The sequence below is a fragment of the Muntiacus reevesi genome, chromosome 6 (assembly GCF_963930625.1).
Source record: "Muntiacus reevesi chromosome 6, mMunRee1.1, whole genome shotgun sequence".
Classification (NCBI taxonomy): Eukaryota; Metazoa; Chordata; class Mammalia; order Artiodactyla; family Cervidae; genus Muntiacus; species Muntiacus reevesi.
In genome coordinates, this window is record NC_089254.1 from 93113157 (window position 1) to 93134576 (window position 21420).

The window sequence follows — 21420 nt, forward strand, 5'->3', positions numbered from 1 at the left end:
ACACAGCCAACCTTATTTAAAAAACAAAAAGACACTGTCTGTATTTATACAACTCTTTGCTACCTCTCATGTATTTTGGGCCACCAGTCAGAACTGAGCGGCCCCTCTTTGGGTCTGAAATACACTGATTTCACACTAGACGGCTTTCATTGCTAGTTGTTTTAAGATAAACTCTTCACACGTTAACTCCCTCACACATGCGGGTGCTGTCCCCGAGCGCCCACTCTGTGCCCAGGCACGGTTCTAGGCACTGCGGACAGGAGGGCGAGGGAAACCAACACTGGGGATCCCTCGGGCTTAGCTGGGAGTTGGGCTGGAGGACCTGAAGCCAAACTCTGGGGAGGAAAAGAGGAGAGGCTCCCCTTGGGGATCCTAAGCCCCACATCTTCCTTGCAGCACAGCCAGAAAATGCAGTCAAGGGTCAGAAAGACTAAACATGACTCAGGGCTGGACCCCAGGAGCCATGAACCTCCAGAGACAGCCCCTCGCCAAAGCCTTGGCCGGACTGAACCCAACACTGACCCATACGCCCAACTTGCTTTTCCTGGAGGGGGAACGCCCAGGACTCTGCCAGACACAGCACTGAAACAGCTTCTTTGGGAATTGTGTCCACGTGAAGGATGTTGTGTTGAGAAATGTGAAATCACGGGCCTTCAACCGTGCTGTCTGTATTCAACCTGCGCCACTATTGTTCAGGGCAGACTTTCAAGCAGGTCTTAATCACCCATGCGATTCAAATTCTGTTCCATCTTTCAGCTGGTCTCATTATCTGAACAATTCTACTCTTTGCCTGGAACTTTGCTTTGGTCCAACTCCAAACCCGTGAATGTATTTCAGGGCCCCAACAGAGCTCCTCAAAGCAAAGACCCGCACCATTGTCTGTAACTGCCACTAACTTGGCCTCTGAAGTGTTACTGCACTTGGGACCAGGGGTTTACCTGAGTCCTGAGGCTGGGCTGCAACCCGCCCGGGGATGGGCGAGAGGAGGAGGGGTGGGCTGAGAAGCGGCATCTCTGTCCATGGAGACCCTCTGGTGTCTATCAGCTCAGGCCTTATGCTGCAAATACTCCTCTATTTTATCTTCAAAATGCAGACCCAGCCCTTCATGATAGGTTTCAATCCCCTTCCTCTACCTCCACACCAGGCAAGTGAGAGTTCTTAGATACAATTGGAAAAGAAAAAGAAAAGGGAAGTTGCCCATTCCTCTCCAACTCTTTGCAACCCCTTGGACTGTAGCCTTCCAGGCTTCTCCATCCATGGAATTTTCCAGGCTGTAATACTTGAGTGGGTTGCCATTTCCTTCTCTTGGGGATATTCCCAGCCCAGGGATCGAACCCAGGTCTACCCACATTGCAGGCAGACTCTTTACCATCTGAGCCCCCCAGGGAAACCAGATACAACTGGAGGTAGGTTAGAAAGCAGGGAGGCAGGTCAGCAGAGGGTATTTTATCTGGTTTGTTCTCCTGGCTGGCTCCTAAATGGTCTTGTTTTGATTGTGTTTTTAAGCAGGGACCTAGAAGGCAGGCATCTGATTTTAAATCTCTTACTAGTGATGACCCCAAAGCTTTCTCAGAGAGCACTTAAGCCAGCTCTTGCTACCGTGAGAAACAGGGCTTGGGAACTAGTTCTCAGAGGACTTACCACAACCTTTTATAAAATGATAGTCTGCTCTTGGTGGCTGGGAAGATCCCTTGGAGGGTATGTGCACCCGCTTCAGTATTCTTGCCCAGATAATTCCATGGACAGAGGAGCCTGGTGGGCTACAGTTCATGGGGTCACAAAGAGTTGGACATGGCTGAGCGACACACAGTGCTGGTGATTGAAGGGTGATGCAGGAGGTCTGCAGTTCAACTTGGGATAAGGTGGGACCTGCCTACCAAGCGGGGGAACTGGACCACAGTGATGGGTAGGGATCCAGGTACAGAGCTGCCAGCTGGTGAGCCCCCCACCTGGATCCACCCCAGTCACTCGGGGGCTGGACTATTCTCCTGCATCCCTGGGTAAGACCCAGCAACCAACGCTGCCCAACTAAATGCTATCCATCTGACCCATGGATCACCTGCAAAACAGCTTTCACCAAATGAAAGCGGCTAGTCAGCCAATAAACAGAGCCAGGAGCAAAGCAAAGCGACTTGTCTTTATTAAACTTGAAGTCAACACTTGTCTATCCAATCTCCTTCATGGCCTTTGTCACTTTTGTCAGTTGTTAGTGTTAGTCACTCAATCATGTCTGCCTCTTTTTGACCCCCTGGATTACAGCACTCCAGGCTTCCCTGTCCTTCACTATCTCCTGCAGTTTGCTCAATTCATGTCCACTGAGTCGATGATGCCATCCAGCCATCTCATCCCGTCGTCCCCTTCTCCTCCCGCCTTCAGTCTTTCCCAGCATCAGGGTCTTTTCCAATGAGTCGGCTCTCCGGAAAGCTTTCTTTCATTTCTATCCCTGGAAGATATGGTGAGAAGGTAGGCATCTACCTGCCATAAAGAGGGCCCTCATAAGAACTCAGCCACACTGGCACCCTGATTTCTGACTTCAGACCTCTAGAACCATGAGAAATACATTTCTGTCAAACCACCCAGTCTCTGGTTTTTTGTTATAGTGGTCCCAGCTACCAATTATTGCTGCTTTCCTTCCCTCTGCCCCAGACAATGAACCTCCTGAGAGCAGTCTCTCGTGAATGGTGCTGTTTAGTAACCACAGGACTATTGGCCTTCACAGGTAGGAGAAAAAAACCAAGTAAATCTGTGAAATTACAATCGGGTTCACGTCCTGGTTCGGTCCTAGAGCTGTCGTTCTCAGCTTGGCTGCACAAGGGTCACCCAGGGGTCCTGCAAACTCCTGATGTCCTGGCTACACCTGGACCAATTAGGTTAAGTTTCCAGGGATGAGGACCAGCATGCTAGCATTCAAAGCCCCTGGGGTGTCTGATGTGCAGTCAGGAGGGGATCCAGCCCCCTAAAGCTAAGTGGGTGCAGTACTGAGGTCCTAAGTGTTAAGATGCTAAGTCCTTCCCTCCTGTTGTGGGGCTGAGTGGCCAGCTGTATGGTACCTTGGGAGGAGGGTCGATGGGCACAGAAGGTGGTGTACTGTTTCAACAAACCAAAACAAAACAGACAGCATCAAACTCATAAGAGCACTTTTTATTCGAGGCAAAGAAAAGTCTAGCTGAAGGGATTACAGTTCCAAGCAATCAAAATCTCAGTTAGAGGCACTATTCTGATTTTGTAAATTCAATTTAGAAAAGAGTATTTGGGTTGCATGTTCCCCAGTTCCCCAGACTAGAAGGGCAAAGGAAAACTGAAAAGACTTCTACATCTACTGATTCTGCTCTCTGGACCCAACACCAAGCTGGCCGAGCCCTCGATGACCCACCACTGAGGGACATAGGCCAAATTACGATACACATAAGAGAAGTGAAGTGGAGACGGCAGGTCACCTGGGCAAGGGCAGGCACCTGCAGCTTCAAAACTCCTTCAAAACTCCTCGTGAAAGGGGTAATCCCGGTGGGAGGCACAGCTGTCAGGAGAAAATAGGAACACATTAGTCTTTCCTGGATCAGATTTCTACCGTAACCAATTTCAAATAGATAGAAGTGATGTCTTGAGTATTGTACATTAACGCATATACATGGAATCTAGAAAAATGGTACTGATGAACCTAGTAGAGAACAGACTTGTGGATACAGCAGAGGAAAGTGAGGGTGGAACGAATGGAGAAAGTAGCACTGACATATATATACACTATTATGTGTAAAACAAATAGTCAGTGGGAAGTTGCTAAATAACAGAGGGAGCCCAGTCTGGCGCTCTGTGATGACCTGGAGGGCTGGAGTTGGGGGAGGGCAGGGAGCCTCGAGGGAAGGGATATATATATATACACAAAATTATGACTGATTCCCCTCGGCGTACAGCAGAAACCAACACAAAATTGTAAAACGATTTTCCGCCAATTAAAAAAAAAAGCAGACTCACAGATACAGAGAAGACACGGAGCAAGAGGCCACTGTCATCCCCAGAGGCCTCCCGGGACCAGTGGGAGCTGAAATGAACAACTAAAGATTTGCTATAGAGGCTGGACATTTGAGCTGGGGGTGGAAAGACACAGGAGTTGTTTGCCAAGGTTCATAGCCCTATGGCCTGTGTGGGAGGCAAAGAGTGTTGGAAAGCCTGGCTGGGAAGAGTGTGAAAGGCCCCAGGGTGAACCCTGCTTGGGGCAGATAACTCTTTCCTAATCCATTACACATCAGTGGTCTGCAGCAGCCGCCCTACCACACGCTGTGTCAGCAGTGGGAAGGGGAAAGGAAACTAAACAAATAATGAGTGGTTCTCAAAGGACAAGGATGGGACTTGGTGACTGATTCACTTCTCTCTTCTCTCTCCTTTGCCCACTAGCTCAAACAAGATTTTAATGTCTAAAGGGTCAGTGACATTAACACATACAGGGACCTCAGAGAGGGCCAGTGTTAAACTCTGCCTGTGGCCACATCGTGGCAGCCACACGCTCACAGGCAAAGGCTTGCCCCAAGCTCAGGCGAGAGTTGTTAATCAAGAAGCAAACCTGGGAGCACCTGCCAGAGGAGTGGGTGCCAGCTAGGAGCTGGAGAGAGAGCAAGGGCTGGAAGGACAGCTAGCACCCGGGCTGGCCTGAGGGAACGCTCAAACTCTGATTAGGAGAGTAAATGCCAGAGAGGACAGAGAAGAAATGGTGAGGTCAGACGATACAGTCACAGAGCAGGTTCTTAGTCTCCATGTAAGATGGGGAGAGTCTTCTTGAAAGCAGGAAATGTGTTTTAAACTTTGCTGAGTTAGTGTAGTGGTACAGAAAGGAAAACAAACAAACAAACAAAAAAACCCAAACCCTACTTCCTTGTCATCTCCTTCCAAACTGCAAATCAGAGGGAACAAGGAACCAGCTCATGGCTACTGGAGGGGTCCAGGTGGCCCCACTATCAGAGCTGGGGTGCTGGGGGGCCCCGAGCACAGTCTTCCGACCGAAACCCTCTCACGAGTCCTTATGGATAAAGAGTCACGGGGAAATTCTCCCAGGAAGGTGGGGCAGGGGCCACCTAGAATCATCTGGTTTCATATGACGCACTCAATTTTGAAAAGTAAAAGTCAAAATACCTCGATGGGTGGGACAGGGCAGGAGGGAGGGGATATATAGAGACATATAGCTGGCTTACTTCCTTATACAGCAGAAACTAATGTAATATTATGAAGCAACTATACCCTAGTTTAAAAAAAAAGCAACAAGAAGCTGTCTGGCCCCTAGGTTACTGCAGGTTAGGCACCAGTGCACAGGGCGAGGAGAGACGAGGGCAGGGCGCCGGGCATTTCCCCTGGAGCTGAGTGCGGCTCGGCTGACATGCCGTAAACACTCGCTGCAGCACACGGAGGAGAAGGCCAGGTAACGTGAACAAGCCAGAGCTGCTACACGAGCAGGACCCGGGTGGGAAGACCTCCAGCAGTTATCCTCTCACCTGCATCCCTCCAGGGCCTCTCCCGGGACTCACCTCACCAAGGCACAGGCCCTCCAGTCCCTGTTGAAGCTGAGCAAGGTGTTCATATCCTCCTTGTCCAGTTCAAAGTCAAAGACCTGAAAAGAAAACAAAATAGAAACCACAGCTCCCATGAAGCTCTGTAAACAGCTATCCAGCACAGGTAAGGGCTTCCCTGGCGACTCAGCGGCAAAGAACCTGCCTGCCCATGCAGGAGACTCAGGTTCGATCCCTGGGTTGGGAAGATCCCCTGGAGAAGGAAATGGCAACCCACTCCCAGTATTCTTGTCTGGAGAATCCCATGGACAGAAGAGCCTGGTGGGCTACAGTCCATGGGGTTGCAGAACAGTTGGACATGACTTAGCAACTAAGCAACAAAATCCAACACAGAATATGAAAGCATATGATCAGCTCCAGGCAGGACCACTGGTGAGATGCTGTCTGCTGTGCAGAGGGGCAGGGTGGTAGACTAAACTCAGAGAAAGTTTATTACATGGCCACTCAGAATGCACATGTTTTGTCTGGGTATATGAACAATGAAAACAGACCTTTCCCTTCCAGATCCTCCAGGCAAAATGATACTTGTTTTTTTTTTTTTTTCTATTTAGTTCACTTCAAAACCTCTGCCCAGAGAATTCCCTGGCAGGCCAGTGATTAAGACTCTGTGCTTCCACTGCAGGGGCCGAGGGTTTGATACCAAGTCAGGAAGCTAAGATCCCACATGCTATGTGGCCTGGAAGCTTAAAAACGAGGGAAGGGGATGTAACACAATATTGTAAAGCAAGTATCCTCTGATTGGGCTTCCCTGATGGCTCAGATGGTAAAGAATCTGCTTGCAATGTGGGAGATCCAGGATCGATCTCTTGGTCGGGAAGATCCCCTGGAGAAGGGCATGGCTACCCACTCCAATATTCTTGCCTGGAAAATCCTATGGACAGAGGAATGTAGGAGGCTACTCTTCACTGGGTCGCAAAGGGTCAGTCATGGCTGAATGACTAACACATTCACCAATTAAAAGTAAATAGGTTTAAAAAATAACAAAAGTGGGTCTTTAAAAAAAATTTTTTTTTTAATGAAAATGTATCTTTTCCAACACTTTGAAAAAATAAAAGAGGAAACAAAAAAATCCATCTCTAGCAGGGTATGTTTTTCTCATACTATTTCACCACTTTATCTATCTCCCCCACCCTGCCTGGCCCCAGGCGGCCAGCAGCTCGTGTTACAGCCGCAGCCCCTGGCCAGTGGAACAGGCGTGATCAGTCGCTCTGCCTGGAAACAGAGCCACAGGAACCAGGGCTTGGGTGAAAACCGAGAGCTGCTCGCCTCAGGGGCACTGGGACCCTCCTGGGGAGCCCGTCTCCTGGCCCGGCCCCCGACCCTGGTGCGGGAGGCAGGCAGGTGGGCGGGAGGGGCTGTGAGGTCAGAAGGCCTCCTCAGCTCTGGCAGGTGCTCAGAAAGCCCGCATGGAATGCCTCACTGGAGCCCTGCAAAGCCTCTGCAGGCCCCGGAGCTGTCAGCACAGCCGTGTTTCCTGAGTGCTTACAAAGGTACCCGGTGCTGTGTGCATCTTATTTCATCTTCGTGATAACCCTTGTAACAGGTGACAGTTTTACAGACGGGGAACTGAGTCCTGATGCAAATCCAAGCAGCATCACTCAAGAGCAACATTTCTCGGGCAAATGACAAGTCCCGGAGAAGTCCCAGCACAGGTGTGTGCATGTACAACAAGGCCCAGGGCCCGCCCTGGCAGCACTGCCACCCACGAGGAACCAGTGTCCCGCGTCTACCGTGGGCTCCCTGCCCGAGAGGAGATGGCGGGGGGCCCACACATGACCATCCAGAGGCCTGGTGAAAAGCTGGCCCCTCCTCCACCGAGGGGACCCCGAGCCAACCAGCCAGGACTTACCTGGAAGTTCTCAGCAATGCGTTCAGGCGTCACTGACTTGGGGATCACGATCAGGTTCCTCTGCATGGGGAATCGGATCAGCACCTGTGCAAAGAGATGCCGAGCGCGTACGTCCAGCTCTGCACTTTCCACTCGCCCAACCTGACCCCACCCCAGCCCACACCCGAAGAGAGAAACCCCAGAACTTCACAGTGAGGAGAGCAGCTCAGGGGTGATGCCTCACGCCCTGTAAGGAGGAACGGAGGTGCTAAGGTCCCAACCCCCAGCCCAGCTCTCAGCCTCCATGTCTCTCTGTATGTTACTCCCTGTCTAGGAGCTCGCACTAGCCTTTGGGAGCACACAGCTGAGCCCTTCTGTGAGCAGAGACGGGCTTTCCCAAATAGGGGCGAGTGTGGACCCTCGTGGTAGCCTTCAGAGGTGGCGGGGCAGGTCTGATCATCCCCAGCCCCACATGGTCGGACAGGATGCAAGTCAGGCCCAGATGCAAGTCAGGCCTCTGTGCCCTTGCTACCACGCTTCCAGACCCAAGCTATACGTCTGGGGAGGGCTGATGGGGCTTGGTCCTCCAGGCAAACGGGAACCACCACGAATGCAGGACGTTCTGGGAACAGTCACGAGAGCCTGGAAACGGCCATACCTGGGCTGTGGTTTTATTGTGCTTGTCTGCAATCGCTTTGATCCTGGGGTCCTCCAGTATGGAAGGGTCCTCGGGCTTGGCCCTGGAGACAGACAGCAAGATGGTCTGCATGAGTGACCACTGTCACCACCACTCAAGGTAGCCGTGACCCTAACTCTAAGGTCCATCGACCTCAGAGGGCAGCCCGCCAGTCTCCTCCTGATTCAGAGCTCAGATACAAACTCACAACCCTTTGGAAAAAGAGGGGGCATCCTGCTACTAGACACGCCGACTAGGAAACCCAACAGGAGGCTCCCGATCACCTCGGAAGCATTCTCCTTGACGCCGGATTTTCCTTTTTCAGCCATTTCTAATCTCTGCCAACTGACAAGAGAACTATCCCATGGAGACTCACCAGGGCCTGTCAGGAGAGCCGAGGGGACTATAGGCGGTCACCACAATGCCTTTGGAGTTGCAGTACTGGATTAACTTCTCCTGAGTGAGGTATGGGTGGCACTCGATCTGCGGATAAACACGGGAGGGTTGATGCTGACCCTGTGGGCACGGGCCACACCGGAAGTCTTCCCTGGCTAAGACCCCTCCCTCCAGACAGAAAGTTATGGGAAACCCGAATCCCATCTCCTGGATGGGCAGTGACAACTCTTGCTTCCCAGCTAGTGTTCTTGACATTAAGGATCCTAGTCCTGTTACCATGGCCACGGGCCTCGAGGGTTTTTTCTGGCTTTGGCCATTTATCAACTGTGACAGGTCTGAGGATGTCAATGTCTGCACACAGCTCATCTCAAGACTCTGAGTCATCACAAGCCAGGCTCAAAACCCTTCTCTCCTGCAAGTTTCACTCTCGGATGTGACACCGTCTTTTCTGAGCCATGACTCAGGACTCTGCCAGCGCCCAGGGACCCACCTCCGGGTGATGTGATTAACAAGGCACAGCTAGCATCTGAGGGTCACACAACAGTCTCCCACGCACACCAGCCTCCCTGCTGACATTACCTGGTTAACCGCCGGCTTGTATTTCAAGCCAGGTTTGTTCAAGATCTTCTCCACTTGGAGATGGTTGAAGTTGGAGACTCCAATAGCTTTCACCAGCCCTTCATCCACCAGCTCTTCCATGGCCTAGAAACCAAAGAGGGTCTGCCTGCTGCTGACATGCGCCCAGAAGGACAAGGACCAGAAGCACATCTTGCACCAGCCAGCTTAACAGGTCATGCCTTTATTATTCAGTGCCAGCAAGTCAGATCTTTCGGAAGATAAGAGGCATCAAGACAAAAGCCAGGATGGCTTTAATGAGGCAGGAAGAGCCACAACAGTGACAGAGTAACAATCACGGGAAAAGAAACAGTGGAGTAGGTCATTCACGCCTGGTCCCTTACAAGGAGGCCAGGGAGCCTGCAAGAAAGGGGAGGCCAAGCCAGGAGCTGCCTTACCGTCCAGGTATCCACGAAATCTTTCTCACTGGGAATCACGTTGCCGTCCTCATCCAACGGGAAGAAGTCTTTCCCAGGCTGCAGTAACAATCAAAAACAATCACAGACCTGCAGAGATCTGCTAGGGTAGATGCACTGTGGAAAGCTAAGTTCTAAAACAATTACTCTAAACTGCAACAGCTGTTTTCAGATGCTAATCAAGGGCAAATCCGTGTCATTGGGAAAAAGAAATAGCAGACAGCTCCTGAAGCCTCCAGACCCCTTTTCTATCAGGCGGGTGGGCACTGCTGATCGTGTGGAGATGGAGAATTCCCGGTCAGTGAGATGAAGCCTGCCGTGGACGGGGGTGTGTGGATAGGGGGGGACCCAGGGCCCATGTCCTGGCTGGACCCAAGCCTACAAAACCACCACCTCGCTGAGCCTCGCCAGCTTATTGTGAAAAAAAAAAACAAAAAAACAAAGGATGCAAGTCATGCCCGGATACACCACAGTGCAATAAAATAAGAGCTTCAGGGTAAAACCTGAATGCTTTCACACTGGCTGATGAAGCAGAAAAATGAGCCTGTGGCTAGAATGGAGGTTAAGGATGGAATAACTAGAGTTCTTGTGTGTCGAGAGGAAGGTTGTCGAGGTTTATCAAGCTTCTGCAGGATGTCATGTGTATGGAATACAGGAAAACACATGCATTAAGTGCAGGGTGCATGCATATATATGTGCGTGCGTGTGTGTGCATGTGAAGGTGCCTGAGGTGGTGGGGAGCCGTGGTAGCTGATGACGCCACCTTACGGGCAGGAGTGTCACCTCAGCCTTTGTTCACAGTCGCAAAGGTTGAAGTTTACCCAATTACCAAATAACAAAGAGTGGTGCTCCTCCAACTCTGAAATGTGCACGTGAGCCATCCTTGGTTTGGGTCAGAGGGCTGGGTGGGGCCCGAGGCGGACTTCTAACAAGCTCCAAGGCGAGGCCACTGCTGCTGGTCTAGGGACCGCACCTCGAGTGCAGTGGCAGGGCCACACACAGAGGGTCTACCTGCTTGGGACCTGCTCACAGCGGAGGGCGATGCCACTGGCGACCCCTGAGCCCCTACCTTGAAGCCCGTGGGCCAGTGGATGAGGTAGAGGTCCAGGTAGTCCAGCTTCAGGTCGCTGAGCGTCTTCTGGCAGGCACCTTTCACCAGGTCCTTATCATGATACGTGCACCACAGCTGAAGCCGGGGAGGGAACACGTCTTAGCCCGCAGGCCGGGAGCCAGATGGCTTGGGGACAGGGGACTCGCTTTCCGCACCCCACAACCCACCCACTTCACCGTGACGCTGTCAACGGTGGGGACAGAGATTCCATTGCACACGTGAATCCTAACTTCCCAAAGGAAGGGAGGATAATCAGGTCAAGGAACCCTTTCAGGAGGACCAAACTGAAGGCATAAAATGGAACGGGCAGGTTGGCAAGCCAGCCCCAGGCCCTGAACATAGTTCTCAGGGCCTATTTTCCCACCAGGCTGGTCTTTGTGGGGCCAGCCTCACCCTCCCACCCGGTATATCTTGGGAACCACCAAGAGAGCGCAGTCTGCAGAGGAGAACCAAGTCCTATTTTCAGAGGTAACCCTCTGGAAAGGGGGTGCCAACCCATAGCCTTGGCCTCATCAGCAAGGGCTCCAGCCAGTGGGTCCCAGTGGAATGACCATCCAACAGACAGGCCCACATGGCCTTGGGTATGGCCCCGAGTCACACATTTGCCCAGGAAGAACCACCTGCTGGGTGATAACCCTAGCTGTGTTCAAAGACCCCAGGGTGCGGTCTTGGCCCCTAAACAGATGCTGCCCTGGATGAACATGGACGAGAACCCTCCCTTCAGGCTCCCCTGTGGGACGGGGTACCTTGCTGACGATGAAGAGGTCCTCACGCTTCACCACCTTCTCCTGCAGCTTTGCCTGGAGGGCCAAACCCACCTCATTCTCGTTCTGGTACACGTGGGCACAGTCAATGTGACGGTACCCAAGGTCAATCGCCACCTTCACAGCCTCCGTCACTTTACCTGGAGGGGACTGAAAGAAACAGGAAATGGAAGGAATGGGGATAAGACCAAAAATGAAACAAATCACAGTCTGCACACAAGCCAGGAGGATGGGAACCCGGGCTCCTCAGCGGCTCCTGTTCCTTCAAGGCCCGTAAAGCCAGGCCACTCAAGGTGAGACGCCAGTGCTTCACTTTGGGAGAATCTGACCACCCTCTATTAGCAGCACAGATCACCTTAACTAGCTGGGCCAAAGCCCCTAGCTTCCGTGTTTGTTCAGCATCTGTTGATTTACAAATCACTGTATAAACAATTCACTGTGGTGTTGGAAAAGACTCTTGAGAGTCCCTTGGACTGCAAGGAGATCCAACCAGTCCATCCTGAAGGAGATCGGTCCTGGGTGTTCATTGGAAGGACCGATGCTAAAGCTGAAGCTCCAATACTTTGGCTGGCTGATGTGAAGAACTGACTCACTGGAAAAGATCCTGATGCTGGTAAAGATTGAGAGGAGAAGGGGACAACAGAGGATGAAATGGTTGGATGGCATCACCGACTTGATGGACATGAGTTTAAGCAAGCTCTGGGAGTTGGTGATGGACAAGAAAGCCTGGCGTGCTGCAGTCATGGGCTCGTAAAGAGTCAGACGCGACTGAACTGAACTGTATAAACAAAAGCCCAGAGTATCTCAATCTGTTAGGTTCCTAAGACAATGAGGGATACCACTGCTTTCAAACAACTCAAAAATACTTCAAAACCGCTGTTAAACAGTCACCCCAATTCCCGTTTGGTTCTCAAGTTCTGTCAGTGAATGCCTGTGACTTATTTTCTCCTTCCACAGGTAGATTCTGGTGTTGGTCATCACTTGTTTTTACGCAGTTTGGGGAGTATCAAAGTCAAAAACACGACTGCTGCAGGTTCGCAGGTCTGTGCTCAAATCTCACTGTGTAGGAATCTGCTTAAGAGGTGGAGGTGGGAAGTGGCCGCTCAGAGGCATTGAGCGGACAGGAAGGAGTTGACAGGAGTGGGAAGTGGGAGCCGTGGAAGACCACCATGTGGTTTGTGGTCAGAGCTGCATAAAGACTGAACGCTGCCCCTGCTTGGACCACGTTGTGTATCTGGGTGAGCAGGAAGGCACAGCACCACCCCTCCATCCAGCGCCCAGCCTGACTGTACACAAACCCATCTCCACAACATTCCTGCTTGGACCAGAGAGGTGGAAAACAAACACATGTGCAGCGGACTGGTGGGTGAATAGGGCACATTCCTCCAGGGAGCTGGGGTAGAAAAGAATGAGCAGGGGAACTCCCCGGGGGCCATGAGCAGCTGCAGACATCTGCTGTTTTGATATCAGCTGTTGCGAACAGAGGAAGGCAGAGAAGCGCAGGACCGAGCCGTGAGCTCGCCCAGCTCACTCGCCACCCCGGAGGGAGCAGGAGGGGGCAGACGGGCAATGCTGACCTCGGGTGAGACATCAGACATCTTCAGACGACCTGGCCATCTCCTAGGTCCCCGGAGGACCCAAGCTGTACCTGCGGTCTTCCCCACCCTTCATGGTGAAAGGAACAGGGCAGGGAACCTCAGCGCGGCCAGAAATACCACAGTGTTCCTGGGGCCCCCTAGGCACTGCTGTCGCTGATGAGAGCAGAGCACACCCCTTCCCAGGAGAAAGCCAGGTGGCATACGGAGACCCGGGTCGGGGACTCCAGCACGCCATCAACTTTCTTCAGGCTTGAAGGTACCCTGGCTGGACTTTCTCTGTGGGGCTGTGTTCTGTGCCGGCCTAGCAGCTCACTGCCCCCAACCCCAGGCAGAGAGCAGGCACCTTTCTGAGGCCCGGCCATGCACTGCAGGTGCCACAGAGACTGGTCCAGAGCCTGAGACACGACCCCAGGCAGGCCCATGGGATTCCATCTTTGGACTTCGGCCGTCACTCCCAGGACAAGATTTCATTCTGCTGGCGTCTCTGTGCGGGGAACACGTGTGCCAGGAGGTGCTAGACGGAAGCGGGGTTTGACGGGCAGATGAAGAGTGGACGAGAGACAGCTCCTGGCCACATCCTTCATAGCCCTGGCTCTGGTACTCCTGACATCCTCCAAGTCAGTGACTCCCCACCCCCAACACATTTTCTTTCCTGCTTAAGATTAAATTGGTTATTTGGTTCCTTGGGACCAAAAGAGTGCCGAGTAGGATAATCAAGGCTGCTGAACAATGGACTCAAAACTTTGAAAAAAAAAAAAAAAAGTTCTTGTGATGCTTTTATAGAGGAGCCAAGGACAGAAATGACCTACAAGAGGTCAGCAAGAAGCTGTGGCTCCCCGACCCTTGCCCGGACAGAGAAGACTGATTAGTTGGAAAGCATGTGCTAAGAAGTTGAGTCCAAACTGCTTTCATAGGACAATGAGGAGCAGAAGCAAGGACTGTTGGGCATTTACAAATTCAATACGTACAAGCTGTGGCAACCCATAAGAGGACTCCAGTGAATGGATACTACATGCTGGCTTCCCCTTTCTGGAGACATCTTTGCAGTGGTGGTGGTGGGGGAAGGCTGCCTGGGGCCACCAGCCCTGTGTCCAGTGGGACAACAGCTCTCGCCTGGGCTGGGCAGGCCAGGGCCAGCCTGGGGACAGGCATGCGGTTAGTAGCAGGCTTGTGCCAGGGCAGGTCCTGTCACAAATGGAACCTGACCCGCGTGGTGTGCAGCGCTCAATGGCTCGGAGAGAAAGTAACAACAGCTCCCACTTATTATGGATCAGTCTTCACTAGTTTTAAGTGTATCAATGAATTGCATCTCCACCACAACCCTGGGTATCCGTTATCTCTGTGGATTAGGGAATGAAGGTGCGGAGTTTACGAAACTGGCCCATGATCGAGCAGTGAGAAAGAGATGCCGGGGTTCGAACCCTGGCACCAGGACCTGAGGGCCAGCCTTGGGTCAGAGGTCTGTGCTTGGAGGAAGGGATACACTGGTCAGGGAGAGGACCAGTCACCCGGGCTTGGAAAACCATCCTCTGGGATGAAAATGTACCAGAATCTACAAACTACGTTCTGTACTAATTACCCAGAACCCTCCCCAGGAGGAGACTAAACTAACTTTCCTCATCACTAATGAAGCAGCCACTTAGAGATCTGATTTAAAAAAAAAAAAGGCTCAATAAACTTGGGAATGCCAACACACGATTACACCATCTCCTCATCCCCTGGCCACACTGAAAACTGCAAACCCAAGGCGGGGGTTCAGACTGAGACTTTGAAAAGAGGATAATCACGAAAATATGTTTCTATACATCTAACAGGAAATCCACAGAAAACCAGCAGAGGAAATACCCAAGTTATAAATAACCAAAGTATACAAATCACATAGGCGAAATCATGTTTGACACTCACTTCTGCCACTAATCTGCCCTGTGACTTGGGCACAGCTGCCCATGCCCATCCCCTCAGAATTTAGACCTCTGAGCTTGAGCAGCAACTGGACAACGTTCTAGCTGATGGTACCAAGTGATGTCGCTGACACGTCTCTACCCCTGAGAGCCCCCCATCAGTACCACAAACTGGGCCTATTTCCTTTTCACGTAACACTTCAGGCCAGGCAGTCCTAACTCGAATAATTACTATCCATGTCTCTCTCTCTCCTCTCCCTTTAAAACCCAATCATCTTCCGCTCTGCTTGGAGCTCCTGCTGCTGCTAAGTCGCTTCTGTCGTGTCCAACTCTGTGCGACCCCATAGACGGCAGCCCACCAGGCTCCCCCGTCCCTGGGATTCTCCAGGCAAGAACACTGGAGACGGTTGCCATTTCCTTCTCCAATGCATGGAAGTGAAAAGTTAAAGTGAAGTCGCTCAGTCGTGTCTGACTCTTAGCGACCCCATGGACTGCAGCGCACCAGGCTCCTCCGTCCATGGGATTTTCCAGGCAAGCGGACTGGAGTGGGGTGGCAGTGCCTTCTCCTCGTGCTGCTAGGCACCTTAATATCCCTCCCTCTATTCCCTCTGCAAGCCAGAAGCAAGCAAGCAAGCAAACAACAAAAATACTACAGCTCCAAATGTGAAGAAGGGAATGGCAATCCATTCCAATATTCTTGCCTGGAGAATTCCATGGACAGAGGAACCTGGCAGGCTACAAAGTCCATGGGGTCGCAGAGTTAGACTCAACTTACCAACACACAGCTCAAACAACAAAGGTTATAAAACAGTGTCATTGGTTTAAAAAAAAACCAACAAACAACAGGATCTCAGAGATTGACTCCTTTGTAGTTTTAACATGCAGATGTCTGGAAAGAGAAGACTGTGTTCTTTCTGACTTTTTAAAAATATTTTCTTCAGTTAGCAGGTATCACTTTTGTAATGAAGAAGGGGGGTAGGAATAAAGGAGACTTCACGTTGAGGGGGAAAAAACGGGGGTAAGAAGTTTAACAGTGCGCCATGATAAACTTGGAGCAAAAATAGGTAACCATAACTTTTGATGTAAACTTTGATTGATAAAACAAACAGGGCATCAACCTCTAAGGCCTTGAAATGTAACACGTCAGAGAAAAGTTGTCACTGAAAAGCATTGTTTAACCTCTTCGGATTAAACCAGCTTCACTTCAGAGAAGCTCAACCTACATTAAAAAAAAACTAACCTTACTTTTTAATTATCAGTTTTGTTTAAAATACTAGTGACGTCATAATTTTCTGCTTCTCATTGTATATAAAGCATTTCAACTACATGTATGCTAAACAGACATTTGTGACCAAATTTCTCAAAATGTATTCCAACTTCTGGCTAATTTATTAGAAACTTCTGGAAGAGAAATTGGCAAACTTCTTCTGTTAAGTGGCCAGACAGAAAATATTTTAGATCTTGTGGGCCAAAGAGTCTCGTCACACCTGCTCAACTCTGCTGCTGCAAAAACAATATGTAAAGGAGTGAAATGTGTTCTAATAAAACTGCTTATAAAAATGGGCTGCGGTTTACTAACCCCTGGGGGTTGCTGGAAAAGCACAAAGAAATGGACAGTAGGCAACTGTCCCAGTCTTGATTTGTCCTATTTACAAATAATATTCTTGTTTGCAATTCATCACCTTAATAACCAAAACGTGAGACTTCCTCGAGAGTCAGTGGTTAAGACTCTGCCCTTCCAATAAAGAGGCACTGGTTCGATCCCTGGTCAGGAACTAAGATCCCACATGTCATGTGATACAGCCCAAAAGCAGACAAACAGAAACCCTCCCAAAACAAAACAACAAAAAGGTATCCTGATATTGAAGGTAAAGGTACTCTGGAGACTGAAAAGGTTTATACCCTGCTCCAATTTAATCAGTGGACAATAAGGTCTGGGGAAACCTGAGCAAGCTGGGCCAGCTTGCCTGCCCTGTGCTTACACACAATGCCCGTATCCGACGGTTTTGTACCAAGAAGACTTCAAATCTGCCACTCATAAGACTCCAATAGAATAAGCATCTGGGAGAATCCAGAGAATGACAACAATGTCCAGTCCTTCACCTCAACAGGGGAGCTTTCATTGCTTGGTGTAGATAAGCCAACCTCATTTGGCTCATGTTCAATTACGTCCAAATCTACAGTTTAATAATGTAAACCACAATTTCATATGATAAAGAGCAGACTGCTGAAGAAGGATCTTTTTTGTCGCCTTATCACATGAAAACAGTCCATTGTGGCTATTTTTTCCCACCAAAGCTCACAACCAGGTTTGGCCACAAACACAAACCAACAAGAAAACTGAGATTAACTTTCACTCGCTGTGAATCCAGCTGTCCTAAATTATACCACTGTCTCCACTTGGTTGCAACGGGGGTGGCCCAGGGCTGGCCCTGTGCAGGCTGGACTTATTTAAGTATCTTTGCTCTTGAAGAGCTGCAGGTGGAGGCCTGCAGGGAGATGAAGCAGGTGATCAGAAAGACAAGCTACTGGTTTAGCTCCGACTCTTCTAGCCCGGGATCCCAGGCCATCAAGAGCTTGGCCTGAGTTCTTTCTCAGCATTTTCTCCTAAAGGAAGTGTTCTCAACCTCCCTCAAAGAGGCAAAAACTGGTTTGTTGGAGGCAAAAACAAAAGCACTTAGCTTATAAAATGTTCTGTGGCCTATCAAAGGGTCACAGGACACACACAGATGTACCGTCTGTCTGTGATGTTGAATTTTCATTGGGTGGGGGACATTTAGGGGGAAATGTCTCAAAGGCTCGTGGGTGCGGGCAGAAGACAACGGAAAAGCAGCTGAGAAAAACAGTCCTCCATTCCTAGGCTTGGAGTATGTAGGTGAATTACGACGGCCATTTACCATCAACAAGTTTTCAGCTAGTTCCAAACATTTATCAGCAACAGGACACTGGTCAGCATCAGAAGTAATCTGTTTCAGCCACTTCCTGGGAATACAATGCCCGTGGCTTATTTACTGTCCACTGGGGAAGGCAAGCCTGCCAAGGGGAAATGGCCTCTAAGCCTCATGGGCTTGGAGATCAAGATGTTCTCCCAGTGGGCTGAAACCTTCACCTCCAAGGAGAGGAGGGGGAGTCCGAGGACCTTCAAAGTAACTGACTGGAGACTCCCAGAGCCCTGCCAAGGGTCCGAAGGATACAATACAGCCACCATGATATGGAAGACCCACAGGAACCAGGAACTGCCCCCACTCTCAGGGCCTCCCCCAGTTCTTACAAAGATAAGCAAATGGTATTTAGGTCACCCCATTTCTGTCCAGCATCTGTGAGAATATATATTTTACACTAACAGGGGAAAGGTATCAAACACTATTCACATACTTTTCCTTATAAAGAGGGAAATCTACTCCAAGCCCATCTTAAACCATTTATTTCCCCGTCACCTCCCCTATCATGCCTCTACACGGTTCCAAACAACTTCAACTCCTCACCCACTCCCCCAAATCTGAAATTATCTTACTTCTTCATACTAATTCGACATGTTATCCTTAGGATACCTATCATTTACCAGGCTCTGTGAACAGTTCCGTAAATAGTTTGTGACCAAGTCAGATGCTACGCTTACACTCAACGAACTTACTCGAGTGAATGATCTAAACGTACAGATTTATAGAGCTATCTTAACTAAATATACAGCTTTGGGGGTAGGTTTTAAGAGCTCAAGCAAATGATTTAAAGCTGTAGTTTTAAATAAACTTTTACTCCTTATTTACCCCCAGAGTACTGATTTTGAAACAATGGACCTTAAGTCCCAATTTTATAAGGCTCAGTGAGGTGGTGGTTTTGTTCCAGTGACACGTGTATGTCTGTGTCCTGCCTCAGAAATTGTAATTTGCCAGTGCCAAGAAAGTGTCTGTTCACATCCATTCCAAAAGAATAACCTGCGACAGACCGAATTTAACTTGGTACAATGGCCATAATTCAATTACACCCTTAGAGCCACCACTGGCCTTTCGGAAGGAAACACAAGGCACAGATAATTCCGATTCCTTTGTCCGAGAAACATTTTCAGTGAGAGGCAACTCCAGGACAAGTGAATGTTTACAAGATTCCAGCTGCTGACTTTAGGGTAGAGATAAATATCATCCTCTGTCTCTTTCAGACCATTTCAAGGTGCCCTTAATCTCTACCATCTTTTCTTTCCTTGTCAGTGTGCAAAAGGCCAATGCCTAGTCCTATATTTAAAGTTCCTGGAAAACCCGAGTCATAGCCGTGGAACATAATGTACAAAATACCCCAAGCTAACTTACAAGCGGTTTAAAAATTGGGGGTTTTGCTTCGGCTCCCGTAACCTCACTCACTGCTCCCCAACTGTCAAATACTCAAGACTACCATTTTTACTCCTAACCTTTTCCTGGGGACGCTGTGAAGAGCTTCCAGCGGTGCCGAGGTTTCCGGAGGCAGTTTTAACTACCGATGCCAGCCCGCAGTTTTGCATGGGTGGGAACCTCCCCTCAACCACCCGCACCCCCGTAGATTCCTTCGTCCAGCACAGGACACTCCGAGGGGGACGCCGGCCTCCGGGAGTTCAGCGACCCGCGCGTTTCGGGACAGTGGAAATAGAAAGGTCCTGGGCACACTCGTGCCGCCCAATTCAATTACCTGCAGACTCCAGGCTTACCTTGGGATGCTTGTTCCTGAGGGGGCAAAGCCGGAAATGGTTAAGGACCAAGTATTTCGAAGAAAGGCAGAAGGCGCGGGCGCCCGCAGGTGCGGTTAGGCGAGGGACGCCGGGGCCCCACGCCCCTTTTTGCTCCATCTCCGGGAACGCCCCTCCCCGACCTCCATCCACCGAGCCACAACGACGGAGACTCAGGAAAACTTCCCTTCTATCGGCGCCCCCTAGTTGTCTTTCCAGCTGAGATCGGATTCCAGCGGATCGCAGGCACGAGGGGTTATGGGGTCGGCCACCCGCGAGCCATTCTCAAGCACCCGTTCCCTACCCCACCCCACCCCACCCCACCGTAAGTCCCCCGGTCCGAGACCGAGGCGAGCGTCCCGCCCGCCTCAGCGCCCGGGCTCCCGAACCGCAGGTCCAGATCCTGCCGGGACCCGACCAGCCCGAGCGTGGCTCCCTCGAGGTCTGGCGTCCGCCGCGGGGGCCGCTGCTCAGGGTCCCTCTCGGTCCCTTCCGGTCCCAGGCCGCGCCGAGCACTTAAGTGAGCCCCGGAGCACGCTAGCCAGGGGCACCTACCTTCCAGGTGCCCAGCCCCAAGATGGGCATCTTGGCGCCGGTGTAGAGCACGATGTGGTTGGCCATGACTGCTTGAGCTCCGCTGACCCGGATCAGAGAACCGTACAGAGGCGGCTCAGCGCGGTTCTTTAAATAGCCGGTGAGGCAGGCTGAAGGGGCGGGTATGATGGGCGTCTGGCTCGGTAAGCGCGGCTTCTGATTGGCCGCCCCGACAATCAGATGCCGCGCGTCTGTTAGCCCGGGGGGCTCTGCGAGGAAGCGCCTCCTACTAGGTCCTAGCGGCACCGGATTCCTTTTAAGCGGGCATTTTACCCACACCCCCACGCGGCGCCCCGAGCACCGCCAGCAGCTGTGACACGTGGAAACGCGAATGCTTAGCAAAAGTAACAGAATTCCCGTAAATAATAGCCCGGGAAGGAATTTTGGTGTTTTTTTTTTTTTTTTGAGAGCACAGAAGGATAAGTTTATTGTTCAAGCCCAGTAGCATGTTTTTTGGGGAATTTGACCAAAGCGAGGACTTTAATTTGTAGGAACACACTGATGAGATGGTTGGATGGCATCACCGACTCAACGGACATGAGTTTGAGTAAACTCCAGGAGTTGGCGGTGGACAAGGAGGCCTGGCGTACTGCAGTTCATGGGGTCGCCAAGAGTCGGACGTGGTTGAGCGACTGAACTGAGCTGACTACTACTGCTGGAGTTTAGCGCCCTTTGCTTACTAAGGTGCACGCCAGAGAAATGGTTTGCAATCTTGTTGCAGAACATCAGCTTGAGATTTGGGTGTTATCTAGGAGAAGGCAACGGCAACCCACTCCAGAACTCTTGCCTGGAAAATCCCATGGACAGAGGAGCTTGGTAGGCTGCAGTCCATGGGATCGCCAAGAGTCGGACACGACTGAGCGACTTCACTTTTCACTTTTCATGCATTGGAGAAGGAAATAGCAACCCACTCCAGTGTTCTTGCCTGGAGAATCCCAGGGACGGGGAAGCCTGGTGGGCTGCCATCTATGGGGTCGCACAGAGTCGGAGAGGACTGCAATGACTTAGCAGCAGCAGCAGCCTGTGTGGAGCCTCCTAGGGCTATCTTCACACTCCGCCCTAGATGTGAGCTGCTTGTGCACACTGAAGGTGATTCAGCAACTTTTTCTCCTAAAGCCAGCCTCTCTTGAGGTTAGGAATCCCTGATGAGCTTAATCCAAAACATGCAGAGGACATTGAGTCTTTAGAAAGTAAGACTCTACAGAAGCAGCACATTTCATACACAGTAGTTTAGCAAAGCTCTCTAGATGATTAAGACAGAAACCCACAAAAG

At 50.8% G+C, this 21420-nt stretch overlaps 1 protein-coding gene across 2 annotated transcripts; it reads right to left on the reverse strand.

Annotated features, from left to right (window-relative positions):
* Window positions 1–3120: 3120 nt before the first annotated feature.
* Window positions 3121–20241, reverse strand: AKR1B1 (aldo-keto reductase family 1 member B). Of its 2 annotated transcripts, none has more exons than XM_065939256.1 (10): window positions 20109–20241; window positions 11344–11511; window positions 10556–10672; window positions 9469–9546; window positions 9035–9157; window positions 8436–8542; window positions 8042–8123; window positions 7405–7488; window positions 5514–5596; window positions 3121–3517 (listed from the first exon to the last, which is right to left on the reverse strand). In XM_065939256.1, the coding sequence occupies exons 1-10, from the start codon at window positions 20172–20174 to the stop codon at window positions 3475–3477; spliced, it is 951 nt and encodes a 316-aa protein (XP_065795328.1). In that variant the 5' UTR covers window positions 20175–20241; the 3' UTR covers window positions 3121–3474. The 2 variants fall into 2 exon arrangements, with proteins under 2 accessions (XP_065795328.1, XP_065795327.1); XM_065939255.1 differs by lacking the exon at window positions 20109–20241 and adding an exon at window positions 19536–19688.
* Between the last annotated feature and the right edge of the window lie 1179 nt (window positions 20242–21420).

Coding starts and splice junctions, on each gene's coding strand:
- AKR1B1 (XM_065939255.1), bottom strand. CDS start 19,673: ATGGAGCAAAAAGGGGCGTGGGGCCCCGGCGTCCCTCGCCTAACCGCA. Junction 11,512..19,535: donor TCAGGAACAAGCATCCCAAG/GTAAGCCTGGAG, acceptor TGTTTCTTTCAG/TCCCCTCCAGGTAAAGTGAC. Junction 9,158..9,468: donor ATTTCGTGGATACCTGGACG/GTAAGGCAGCTC, acceptor TTTGGTTTCTAG/GCCATGGAAGAGCTGGTGGA.